A 12,376-nucleotide genomic window follows, 5' to 3' on the forward strand; every position below is an offset into this window, starting at 1 on the left:
GAGGGCCTTGATAAGGGGACAAGGAGCTGCCCACAGCACGGCCCAGGCGGGGGCCACGCCCCACCCGCTGGGGCTGGGGGGACACTCACGTTCTCCAGGCAGGTGCTGTCCTTGTCCTTGTGCAGGTAATGCTGCTGCCAGAAGCGCAGCAGGTTGTGGAAGTTGTTGAGCAGGAAGCCGGGGTACTTCTTGCTGTGCTCCATCCGCTGCAGCAGCCGCAGGTACAGCGGCAGCCGCTCTTTCCGGCGGGCCAGCATCAGGATCACCAGGCTGGTGTTGAGGCAGCTGACGTTCTCCTGCCAGGCGCCGGGCCATCCCAGTCAGGGGTGGGCGGGGAGCCCCGGCGGCCCCTGGTGGACCTAGGCTGCGCAGGGGCAGGGAGGGCGCCCTGCGCCCAGACCCTGTAGGGCCCCCGGCAGAGCTCACAGGCCACGCACCGAGCTGCCCCCTGCCCAGGCCTGAGAGCGGACCCGCCCTGAGTACCCGAGTGCCTGCCTGTCCCTCCACCCACCACCCGTCCCCACCCTGGTGCGACCCTGGTCGTCGGTCCAGCTGGAGTCCACTCCTCCTCCAGAGTCAGCTGAGGCATCGCTTCTTCCAAGGAGCTCTGGATCCCCGCACAGGGCAGGGGGCCTGCCTTAGGGGCGGCCGCCTCACTAACTCCCACTCGGCACTAGGCCGGGGCTGCACAAGGGAAGAGTCTCGGCCCGTTAGGCTCACTGTGCGGCCCCAGCCCAGCTCCCTGCCTCAGCAAGTGTGTGTTGGCTGAAGGAACAGAGGACAACCTTTGAGGGGTACAGCATCACCCCCATTCTAGAAAAGGAGTGTGAAGCTTGACGAAGGGACAACCATGGTTAGTCAGGGAGGGGGTGGGAGGCAACATCAAGTCCAACCCCAAAGCCTGCACAGAGGAGGGGCGCTGAGAACACTGGACCGAGAGTCAAGAACTCAATGCCAATGCTGACCCACCCAGGACTTTGGAGACTTGCTACCCCCTCAGGCCCTGTCCATAAAATGGGGCACTGCCCCCTTACTGGAAAAAGTCCTCAGAATAGCTGGCAGGGTTTCCTAGGAACCAATAGATGGATCAAGATACACTTCTAGGGAAGGTGGGACAGATCAACCATCGGGCTCCAAGACGAGGGAGCCACCTCCCATATCCCTGCCCTGCCTCGGGGCCCTACCGCAGGGGCCGCATGGCATCTCACCTGGGTCAGTGTCTGCACGTGGATGATGTTGATGAGGCGGAAGAGGAAAGACATCTGAGTGGGGACCTGGGATATGTAAGCGAGTAGGCGGCACTCGGACAGGACCTCAGCAACTGGGGACAGAAGAGTCGAGGCTTGGAAGCTGGTCTGTGGCTCAGGACCAGGGACGCGCCACTCGGGCTTCCAGCCATGCCCTCCCTGGGGTCCCGACTCCGGAGCTGGGAGCCCAGGTCGTGGAAGCGGCCACAGGAGCAGCGGCTGCAGCAGGAACACAGGCAGGTGCTGCCTCTCAGGAAGAGCCCACGTTCTCAGGAAGGCCCAGCAGGAGTTCACCAGCCCTAGTCCCTCAGTGGGTGCAGGGGCCGCCTCCCTCTGAGGCCCTCCCTCCCTTCGGCTCACCACCTGGCCCCTCTCGTCCCAGGCAATTCCAGCTGGGGGGGGGGGGCGGGGCATGTCTGGTTTCTGCATTTTGATTTCAACAATAGTTTCTTCACTTTTATTAAAATGCATGTCTTATGAAAGGAAGCACAGATGTCAGAAAAGTCAAACCAGCCAGGAAAATCTCCCAGAGAGCCACGACCTTGACCCCAGCCATGTGGGCATTTGGGACAGGTGCCTCTAGCCACTGTGGTGTGTCCTTGTGAGACGCTGGGTGTTTGACACTGGCGCGGCCACATTGGGCTGATTCCCCAGGCAGGACGGGTTTTTCTTACCTTTCATGTCCACCTGGTTCTCAAAGCGGTCCAGCGACAGAGTGACGCAGCGCACCAGCATGTTGGAGTCTACCAGAGAGCTGTTGATCTGCTTCAAGAACACCTGGAACTGGAGTGGAGCCAAGCTCAGAAAGGTGCTGGGAGGCTCCCGCTGCACCGAGCTGTGGCCCCGGGGCTGGGGGGTTGGTGGTGCTTGCTACGAGGGGCACCCCTTTACCCGGGCCCAGTGGTTTCTGGTCAGACCAAGGCGGTGACAAAACCTGGGCTCCTCTCATTTCCACCTCTATTGGCCTGAGCTGTGTTTCTGTCAGAGAGCCCAGGAGGTGAACAACCAGGCCCAGTCGTGCCCTTCTGGAGCTCAGCCCGGCACCCACCGCACCATATCAGGGCCAGGTCAAAGCCCCGGGCCCCTACCGTCTCACTGACCCCCAGCAGCTGCACCGACCACCCCTGTACACCCACAGGGTCTAGCGCAGTCCCGGCACAGAGCAGGGGAGAACGACTGTTCACTGAAGACTGCCCACTGACTCCCCAGGGCTCTCCAATTAAAAACCAGCACCTGAAGACTAGCAAGGAAGGACCAGGGCTCTAAGATAACTTCATCTTCTTCTTTTTTTTTTTTTTTTAATTTTATTTATTTATTAGACAGACGGAATCATAAGTAGTCAGAGAGGCAGGCAGAGAGAGGAGGAAGCAGGCTCCCCGAGGAGCAGAGAGCCCGATGCAGGGCTTGATCCCAGGACCCTGGGATCATGACCTGAGCCGAAGGCAGAGGCTTTAACCCACTGAGCCACCCAGGTGCCCCCTTTTTTTTCCTTTTTAAAGACTTTATTCATTTGAGAGCACAAGCGAACATGAGCAGGGTGGGGGGCAGAGGGAGAGGGAGAAGCAGACACCCCACTGAGCAGGGAACCCTATGCAGTGCCCAATTCCAGAACCCTGAGGTCATGACTTGAGCCAAAGGCAGATGCTTAACTGACTGAGCCACCCAGGCACCCCTCCATGACAACTTCGGAACACCGTGGCGAACCCCACAGAGCCTGGGCTAGTCTTACCTTTGCATCAGTGTTGATGTATTTGTTGAATCTCTTGAACGCGTCAACGTTGAACTTCATTAACTCCCCCAGAAGGTCAAAGTAACTCTGGAGCACATCCCTCGACTTGCACTCGCTGTCCACAATGCAGTACAGGATGTGCTGGGGGAGGGAGAGGACAGGGGAGAGGACAGGATGAAGGCAGGAAGAAGGCTGAGCCCTGGGGCCAACAGGCAGACGTGGCTGCCGCCCCCAGGCTGTGCTCATCCAAGCTGCTCGCTGCCTGTCCCTCCCTACCCTCCCCAGCCCCCTGCCAACGCCCGCCAGGGCCAGGCACAGAGCCCCGACCACATGACACCTGCTCCGAGTAAGCATCCACGTCAGTTGATAGAACCAGATCCCCTGTCTAGATTCTCATCTGGGGATGCTGGGAGCTCCAAGGGTGGGACCAGGCCTGATGCACCTCACCAGCAGGTTGGGGGCGGGTTGGGGTAGGCAGCCATGAGCTCTCCTGCTTGCCCAGGGCTCCCCAGCTTGCAGGCGAGGGGAGCTGTTTCCAGAAGGAACATCGGCCACTGCCTGAGCACTGAGGCCACTCAGGTAAATGAAGCATAGGGTTTAAGGGCACGGGACACATTTTGACCCCATGGTTTGTCTTCATATTTATGAATAAGAAAGTTTATACTAAAATTAATGAATTTTTATCAGGAACATAAAGCCAATTTAACTTTTTAAAGTTTTCTATGATAGTTCAACTGCTTCCATTTTTCATTTTCCTGAAGGAATGCTAATTTGGATCAATTTATTATGGATTTACAGTTCATGGGTCAGTTCCTTGTTTGTATCCCTTGATTTTTTTAAAAACCAATTATAACTTTGGCCATTTTGCTCCCTGCCTTTTATAAATTTTTCTTTTTCTGAAGGCCATTTTATAATAAAAGGAAATTAATTTTTGGACAACAGCAAAATATCCTCAGGGTCAAAAGGCCTTACTGGGTAACTTCAGACTCTCTCACTCTGCACAGGCACCCCCAGCTCCCTCCAGCATCCATTAAGCACCTACGGGAACCCACAGCTCGAAGCTCGGGAGAAGTCCTAGGGCAATCTGCATTGGCGTTTTAAAATAAAGAGAAGTGGTCTGCTCCTGACCAGCTGTCTAGGGCTCAGGAAGGAGAGCAACGCATGGGGCTGCGGGGAGAACAGGACACCCAACACCCTGGCTCCTCCAGGCCATTACCTCCAGTAGGCCTCGCTTCAGCAGGAACATCTGGTCTGCATAGGAGGTGGTCCCTCGGAGGAAACTCTCCACAGCCCGGGCTTGCCAAAACCTGCGACCCAAATGTTGACCCCTGGCCCAGGTGGCTAAGGCTGCCCTCTTCTGTCCCATATTCTATTCACCAAGGGGCTGGGAGATGTTTGCTGCCTCTTGATTTATCGACATTTACTGCACATCTGCTAGGCATCAGCCCTCACACTAGGCATTGGGGACATGGTAAGGATAAATCCTCACGGAACAGACAGTTCAGTGGGGAATCGTCCTCTATTTGGCTCGGTCTGAGTCTCTGAGCAGGGGGATCTAGGACCAAAGGGCTGGCTACATAGGACACATATGAAAATGCACTCTAGGTTTTGACCCTTCAGAAGAACAGGGGGACAATGGAAAGTGGGGCTGGGAATGCATGAGGAACTGGATGGACGTATGCAGATGAGCCACTGAGCCACTGAGCCACTTCTGATGGGCTGTCCTAGAGAAGATGTAGCCCCAGAGGGCAGAGCTGGGATCAATGAGGGGAAGTCTGGACAAGTCGGGCTGAGCTGACCTGCAGGGGGCGGTGCATATGAGGGCACGGAGCCTATTGACGCTTCACAGCCCAGCCCTGACAGAATGCCTCCCTTAGCCAGCTTCTGCCCACAGCCTTCACGACTCATCTCAGGCGAGCAGGAGGAGCTCTGAGAAGCCCTCCCCCTCCCCGCCCACCCCACCAGCCCCCACCTAGGGAAGGGGCTTTCCTTTGATCCCTCAGTTCCAGGGGCAGGTCCTGGCTCTGCTCCTTTTCATACTACATTCATGTAGTATGAAAGAAAACTACCGGTTTCTTTTCATGCTTGTTTCCTGCAACCCAGGGAACTCCTGTGGGCAGGGGCTATAGCTCCTATTTCCCTACCACCTGTCTGTCCAACGCCAGCACAGAGTAGGCGCTTGGTGAATGCCTGGTCAGTTCTTGAAATGCGCTGCTGGTACGCAGAAGCTCACACATACCCGCTGAGTCGGACCCCCTCTGCCCCACAGCAGTCAGATGTCCAGGGTGGAAGCTGGTAACTAAATGAGGTATTTCTAACCACCTGGGAAACACTAGGTTTCTGGGCCCTTCAGGAGTGGCAGGTGCCAGTCCCCAAACCTACCTGAAAGAGGACTCGGCTGGCTCCTTCTTCATGACCTGCAGCAGACGAGTTAGTAAGCCCCTCTTCCCATCACACACCAAACTCCTGGAATAAAACAGGGACACTGGCGACAGACCTGAGGCTGACAGGGCCCAGCCCCACTTGGCCGAAGGATTACTGTTGTCCTGGGGCCATGGGGCTGGGTCTCTCTGCTGCTTTCGGTGGGTGAAAACACCTGGAGACATTTCCAAGGCGACAGGAGGCTCCCCTGCTCTGCCTGGACCCAGAGCACCCCAAGGACTCCTGCAGTCTTAGAAATGAAGAGCCAAGTGAATTCACACCACGTCTCAGACCAGCTTTCCCTTCCCAGACCCACTAGCGGGTGATCAGAGGCCAGAAAAACCCAGAGTCCATGCTCAGAACTGCTAGAGGGAGGGCTGTTTCCACCAAAGTGAGTCTGAAATGCTGTGACAGTCTCCCAGATGGGGCAAAGTCTGTGCCAGTAGGGTGAGAAAGGGAGTACCCTAGGCCCCATGTTCCACTCCAGCTGGCTTTGGACAAGTCCCTGTGCCTCTGGGCCTCAGTTTCCCAATCTAGGAAGCAAAGACATTAGACGAGGAAATGACTCGGACTGCATCACAGGGGAGAAAGGGTCAAGCAGGCAGGGGTTTGGGGCCCTTAAGTTCCCTCTTCAAATAGAACAGCTCTACTTTTATCCCCTACAGACATTATGGAGTGTGCATGGTTTCATTTGAACAGATTTCTCCTGCTTTAAAAAAAAAAAAAAAAATGGAGGCTGAGAATTATGCCTCCTGTTGCTGGTTATAGTCCTCCCTGCCCAGACCCCCATGAGCCTGTGACCTCCCTACTGCTCAGAAGATGAACAAGCATAACCTCATTAACGGGACTTGACAAAGGGCAAGAAAGAAGCATGTCTGCAGAGGTGGATGACAAAGGAGCAGGCAGAGCACATGTGACTTTGGCACGTGACCTCTCCGAGTCCCTGTTCCCCGCTCTGTGAAGTGGAAGGGATGCCGGCACCCCCCTCCTAGGGTTGCTGGGGGCCCCAGGGAGGTAAGGCGGGTGATGCCCCGGGACACTGCAGCCGCCCATCAGTGAGAAACCACCGGTACCACACCTTCGGGCACGCGTCTGTGGGCGCGCACCACCCCAGGGCACGTGTGCAGCCACAGCTGCCGCCACCCACCTGTCAGTGTTGAGGACGGCTTCCACCTCAGGGATGTTGGCCTTGAGAGAGATGGCGCTGAGTTCGTTCAGCTCCTGGTTATTGAGCAGTAGGTACTTGTTCCTGAAACACATGGTTTGAAGGGGATAAAGGACAGGCACTGGGCTAGTCACCTTCCCATGTCCCACGATGAGAATCAGAGAATCCTCTAAGTGCCCTCCCCGGACACCACCTGCCCCTGAGGCAGCAACAGGGCTCCGGCCATGGGAGCCTCTCTGCCCTACCTCCTACCTCTCCACCTGCCGCATTCACCAACAAGGTCCCTTTCCTCAACATCTCCAGGCCTTTTGTTTGCCCCTGAACATTCCTATTTGACCTCTCAAAGGCACTTCCAACTCAATGATGTCCAAATCAAAATCTCCATTTTGCTTCTCAAACCTGGCCCTATTCCAGCATTCCCAGCAGGGGGCCCGAGTCTGCTATGACACTCCATCCTGGGCCCTTCACCTCTAGGCCTGGTATCACCCAAGCCAGCTTCCTAAATGGTCTCTCCCAGGAACTGATTCAACACACAGCACCCAGAGAGATCCTCAGGAAACAGGACTCTGATCACGTCACTCCCCTGTCAAAAACGCCCCCACAATTTTAAACTTTTGATGATATAAAAGCCAAGCCCACCAACACAACCCACAAGGCCCTGTGGCTCAGCCACCAACCACCTTCGCAGCCTTGCTCTGAGCCAACTCCCCCTTCATTCACATCACCTGCCACACTAGCCTTCCTATACACCACGGCATTCCCTCCTGCAGTAGATTTTTCTGGAACAGTCAGCCTCTCACTCTTCCCTTTCACCCAGTTTATTACTGCCAACCCTTTGGATCTCAGCTGACAAGTTAACTTCTGCAGAGAAGAGCTCCTGACAGCCCTCTGGTCAGGTCACGACCCCTGTCAAATGTTTTCTCTCAGAACCACGCTCCTTCCGCCAGAATACTATCGTCATCTGTCACCATACATTCAATGATAACATTCTCTGATTCATGTCCTTCTCCCTTTCAGGTCTGTGCCCTTCATGAGAGTGGGGGTCACAGCTGTTTCCACTCCTCACTATCTCCCCAGAGCCTAGCACATACAAGTGCTCAGATTTAAGAGTCTGATGAAAGTTAGGCACCCAATTCCTCAGAAAAAACAAACAAACAAACAAAAAGTGCACAATCAGAACAAACTGGTGCCATTTTCAGAGGGTTCACCCACCTCCTGGAGAACCTCAGACAGAGAACGTCTGAAAGAGGATGGTCAACGCGACCTAGACAAAAGCAAAGTGGAGGCCCCGGACCACATCTGTCCTCAGGCACATTCTGGTAGCTTATACAACGCTTCAGAGGAATTTAAGCCAATGTTTAAAATTAGGACCTTTCACAGAAATCTTAATTTCGAGCTTCCCTTGGGGGAAAAACTCAGAAGCTATGCGACAACGGGTCCAGTTTCCTATATACCCATAGTGGGCCAGAGCGGAGCAGTACTGCCTGTGTGTTCCAGCTCACCAAAGTCCCCACTACACTGTCCCTAGTGCCAAGGTCAAGGGTCAGCTGCTACTCACTCCTCCCCTGCACTGTTTTTCCTATATCAGAGAATCATTCTCTTATATATTCTCCACTGAAGGTTGGAAAACAAAAAAATGAGAAGGCGAAATGTGTTTCCAAAAAATGGGAATGGGTACATCTCTTCGTGCAGCTGAACACTATTTCCCGTTCAATAAATACTCAGCCCACTCTGCCCACCTGAGGTCCCCGTGAAGAGCCACACTGTCAGCTCCTCGTTCAGAGCGGCAGAGAGTTGAGAGATGTATCAACTCCAAGGGCAACAAGGGTAACAAGGGGCCAGCGACATCCGTACTCACTTCCTAGACTGGCCGTGAGGGCCCGGGGCAAGCTCAGCACCGGGCCGCGCACAAAGGAAGGGCAGTGCCAGCAGTAGCGCCCAGCAGCGCGTCACGTGAGTGCGGCCGCCCACACTGGCTGAGGTGGCTGAGCCCTCGCAGGGCTCCCGGGTCCTCCCAGGCTGTGATCGATAGGACAGGCAGATGAGACAAGCTGGTGCAACAGCTCTCCTTCCAGGGACGGCTTGTACTTACTCGTGGTGGTCGCTGAAACTCTGGAGAAGCCGCAAGAACTGTATCTTCAAGGTGATGTCCTAGAACACACGTGTACCCTTGATGTTCAAACCATGGTCATGCTGTTCCCAAAGAAAACAGAACACTCTGCCGAAAGCCTGGGCGTGTCACTGATTCTCTGAGCCTTTGTCTTCATGCACAATGAGGACTTCTCTTAAGTCAGAAACCCTTTGCTGACCTCCACATCTGGCCAATAGCAGAGGAAGCTAATGGGGACCCCTCCTGCTAACCCCTACCCCTGCCAATACCTTGGATAAAAAAAATAACTGAAATTCTTTAAAATGTGAGGCTAAGTTCCTAACAAAGGAAAATCCACGGGAATCAGAGATGAAGAAAGGACTGGGCTCAGAGTAGGAAGCATGAGAGCAGATGGTAGGCAGCTCGGGGAGGATGGAGAAGTGGAAATGACACTTACTTACCCAGGAGCTGGGTTTTAAATGCCCTGCAGGGACTAGACAGAAACCTGAGCCCATATAAAGCCCAGGAAGCATATACATTTCGTGAAAAGAAGGGTTAGAAAACCCCCACTTACCAGCCCAGGGAGCTAGCATGGCTGCCTCTTTCTGTGGGGATAGTGCTGGTGGTGGAGGGAGCCTGCAGGAGAAGGCTGCTGGGCTCACACCTCCAGGGCCAAGGTGCTCAACGTAAAAATTTGCCCTGGGACATGTACACCTAGTGTACCCAGCAGACAAAAGCAAAGTGCTCTACAGAAAAACCTCCAGGGCTCAGGCTACACTGCAGAGCATGAGGCAACTTTCCACCCCAAGATGAGTCTGAATACTCAAATACAAACATTAGCACCTCACGAGCAATCCGAGACCGTAAAAAAAGTATGTTACAAGCAATAAAAGAGATGGAATGCAATAGTACAGAACATTAATGTAATGAATAAATACCAAGTAGCTTTTGACAAACAGCTATCTCAAAATGCAGAATATATTCACTTGAAATTAAAAACTCAGATGCATGGGCTGAGAAGCAAAATCTGACAAGGCTGAAGAGAAAACCAGTCAGCTGGAAGATAAGGCATGGAGGAAAGTCCCCAGACCATGGCACAGGGACCAGGGAGGACCTACAGCACTGATGGCTGTGGGGCACTTTCAAGTCCCAGGGTACCGGCCCCTTCGTGGTGGTGACCAGGCTTCCACATGGCCCATGAAGATAGCAGGCAAGGGAGTGGGACCTTCCTTTTGCAAGAAATAGGCTCAGAGATTCAGTGATTCGCTCAAGCTCTCCTAACAAGCTGAGCGGCACATGGGCCTCCTAACACCCAGTTCAATGCTCTCTCCAGTACACCATAAGAGAGGCCAGGCAGAGGCAAGCCCTTGGCCCCTTTAAAAAAGAAAGCATCCTAAAGCCCTTTTTGGCTACAGACCATTGGTGGTGCAAGGTTTCAGGGGGCAAAACTACTACCGATGGATGGACGATACAATGGGGGAAGAGTACAAAACAAGGGAAAACTTGTTACTAGGTCATGGTGTGACGAACCCTTCCTAGAGAATAGCGAGCGCCCCATTTCGGAGGTATGCAAGAGAAAGTTGGCCACAGGGCCTCCAAAAGGATTTCTGCACAAGCGGAAGGGCAGGAGCAGACTCTTCTCCAAGGCAGTTTCCACTTATGGGATTATACAGACTTTATGAATTAAAAAAAAAAAAATATATATATATATATACATATATATATATATATATATATATGAAATTGTGTGTGTGTGTGTGTGTGTGTGTGTGTGTCTGGGTGACTCAGTCGGTTAAGTGTCTACCTTCAGATCAGGTCATGATCCCAGGGTGGGATCGAGCCCCACATTGAGCTCCCTGCTCAGTGGGGTCTGCTTCTCTCTCTCCCTCTGCCCTTCCTCTCTGCTCATGCTCTCTCTCTCTCTCTAAATAAATAAAATCTTTAAAACTCAAAAATTAAAAAATGAGATTTCAAAGGGCAGCAGATCTTGAAAGAACTCAAGTCAATCTCATCTGTTGCCACGCCCCCTGCTCACCGGGCTGCAGTCACAGTTCTGGTTGTGACCGTGGAGGACAAGGGCAGATGCTGAGTGCTTCCTCCAAATCAGCTTGTCGAACAAATTATTGAGCCCAGGGATCAGCTTGAACTCCGCGATCATTCTGTGAACCTGGATGGGGTAGGAAGATAAAAGCATTACAACAACCGCGCTAATAATATCCATCAAAGCCTCATGCTTGGCATGTACAAAACAATCTTTAGGACAAAGAGAGAGATAGTCAGTAGGGACTGCTGAGGTTTAAAGAAAATCCCCCGCTTAGCCTACCCCTCACTGCACTCTCACTATGCACAGATACACTTTTACTCTCCACTCACACATTCCCCACAATACTCCTAGGAGACATACTATACGGTGGGTCCTCTTTTAAGAACATGAGTTTGGATTCAGAGAGCCCTGGGTTTGACTCCCACCTCCAGCACATATGAACTTTGTAACCCTAATCAAATCTCTCAGTCCTTCTAGTTTGTTCCCTCCTCATATCATTAAAAAATAAAAATAGCCCTCATGCTTCGGAGTAGGACAAATTTCAACTGGAGGCAAGATAAACATTAAAAAAAAAATTAAATGCTAAATATCCTAGAAAAATATACGCAAAGAATTTTTTTTTTAAATGACCACACGGGGCGCCTGGGTGGCTCAGTGGGTTAAAGCTGCTGCCTTCAGCTCAGGTCATGATCCCAGGGTCCTGGGATCGAACCCCGAATTTGGCTCTCTGCTCAGCAGGGAGCCTGCTTCCCTTCCCCTCTCTCTCTGCCTGCCTCTCTGCCTACTTGTGATCTCTGTCAAATAAATAAATAAAATCTTAAAAAAAAAATGACCACACAATGAGAGAGACTTTCTAAAGTATTAAGTCTATTAAGTAAATCTAGAAGGCAAAACAGAAAACCATTCAATTCAACCATGTATGTAAACCTTTAAAAATGCTCTGTGGCAAAATTCACAATAAGCAAAGTCCATACCATGACTCAAAGTCCATACTGTGACTCTCAAGTCACAGGCAAAAAGCTAATTTCCTCTCTAAGGAATCCTACAAATCTCTTCTTTTTTAAAAAAAATTCTATTTTATTTTATTTATTTGAGAGAGTGAGAGAGCATGAGAGGGGAGCAGTCAGAGGGAGAAGCAGACTCCCTGCCAAGCAAGGAGCCCAATGTGGGACTTGATCCTGGGGTTCCAGGATCATGACCTGAGCCGAAGGTAGCTGCTTGACAACGGAGCCACCCAGGCACCCGGAATGCTACAAATATCTTAAACTAAAAGACCAACCTTACAGAAAAAATGGGCAAAGGATAGAGACCGGAAAATATAAGATATTCTTCGATGTATACAAAGTAATAAGCCTCACTTATAATAGTAAGAGAAATTCCAATCACCACCACTTTTTTTCAGATTAGTAAAGAAGAAAGTTTTATAACACTGTGTCGGTGAGCTGGGCCTCGGGCCTGCTCTCACACTGCTGCTTCCGGGAGGGCATACTGGGGTACCACCTGCAGAAGGAGGACATTTTGGTCATATCTCTAAAAATTACAAACACATAGTCCCTTTGTCCAGCGATTCTTTTAGGAATTTATTCTCAGATCCACATACATACTAAATGACATATGTATAAAGTCACTCATGGTAGGATTATTTCCAATACCAAGAGAACAGATATAAGCTATATTCCCC

At 52.1% G+C, this 12,376-nt stretch overlaps 1 protein-coding gene across 1 annotated transcript in view; it reads right to left on the reverse strand.

Annotated features, from left to right (window-relative positions):
• TRPC4AP (transient receptor potential cation channel subfamily C member 4 associated protein) overlaps window positions 1–12,376 on the reverse strand; it is a 70,933-nt gene that overhangs the window by 979 nt on the left and 57,578 nt on the right. Inside the window, exons 10-18 of the mRNA XM_047747219.1 lie at window positions 10,687–10,818; window positions 8,655–8,713; window positions 6,545–6,646; window positions 5,359–5,442; window positions 4,193–4,283; window positions 2,977–3,117; window positions 1,922–2,030; window positions 1,209–1,321; window positions 90–296 (exon numbers count right to left, since the gene is read on the reverse strand). Coding sequence (XP_047603175.1) covers window positions 90–296; window positions 1,209–1,321; window positions 1,922–2,030; window positions 2,977–3,117; window positions 4,193–4,283; window positions 5,359–5,442; window positions 6,545–6,646; window positions 8,655–8,713; window positions 10,687–10,818 — 1,038 coding nt within the window. The remainder of the gene's footprint in view (window positions 1–89; window positions 297–1,208; window positions 1,322–1,921; window positions 2,031–2,976; window positions 3,118–4,192; window positions 4,284–5,358; window positions 5,443–6,544; window positions 6,647–8,654; window positions 8,714–10,686; window positions 10,819–12,376) is intronic.

The sequence above is a fragment of the Lutra lutra genome, chromosome 9, assembly GCF_902655055.1.
Source record: "Lutra lutra chromosome 9, mLutLut1.2, whole genome shotgun sequence".
NCBI lineage: Eukaryota > Metazoa > Chordata > Mammalia > Carnivora > Mustelidae > Lutra > Lutra lutra.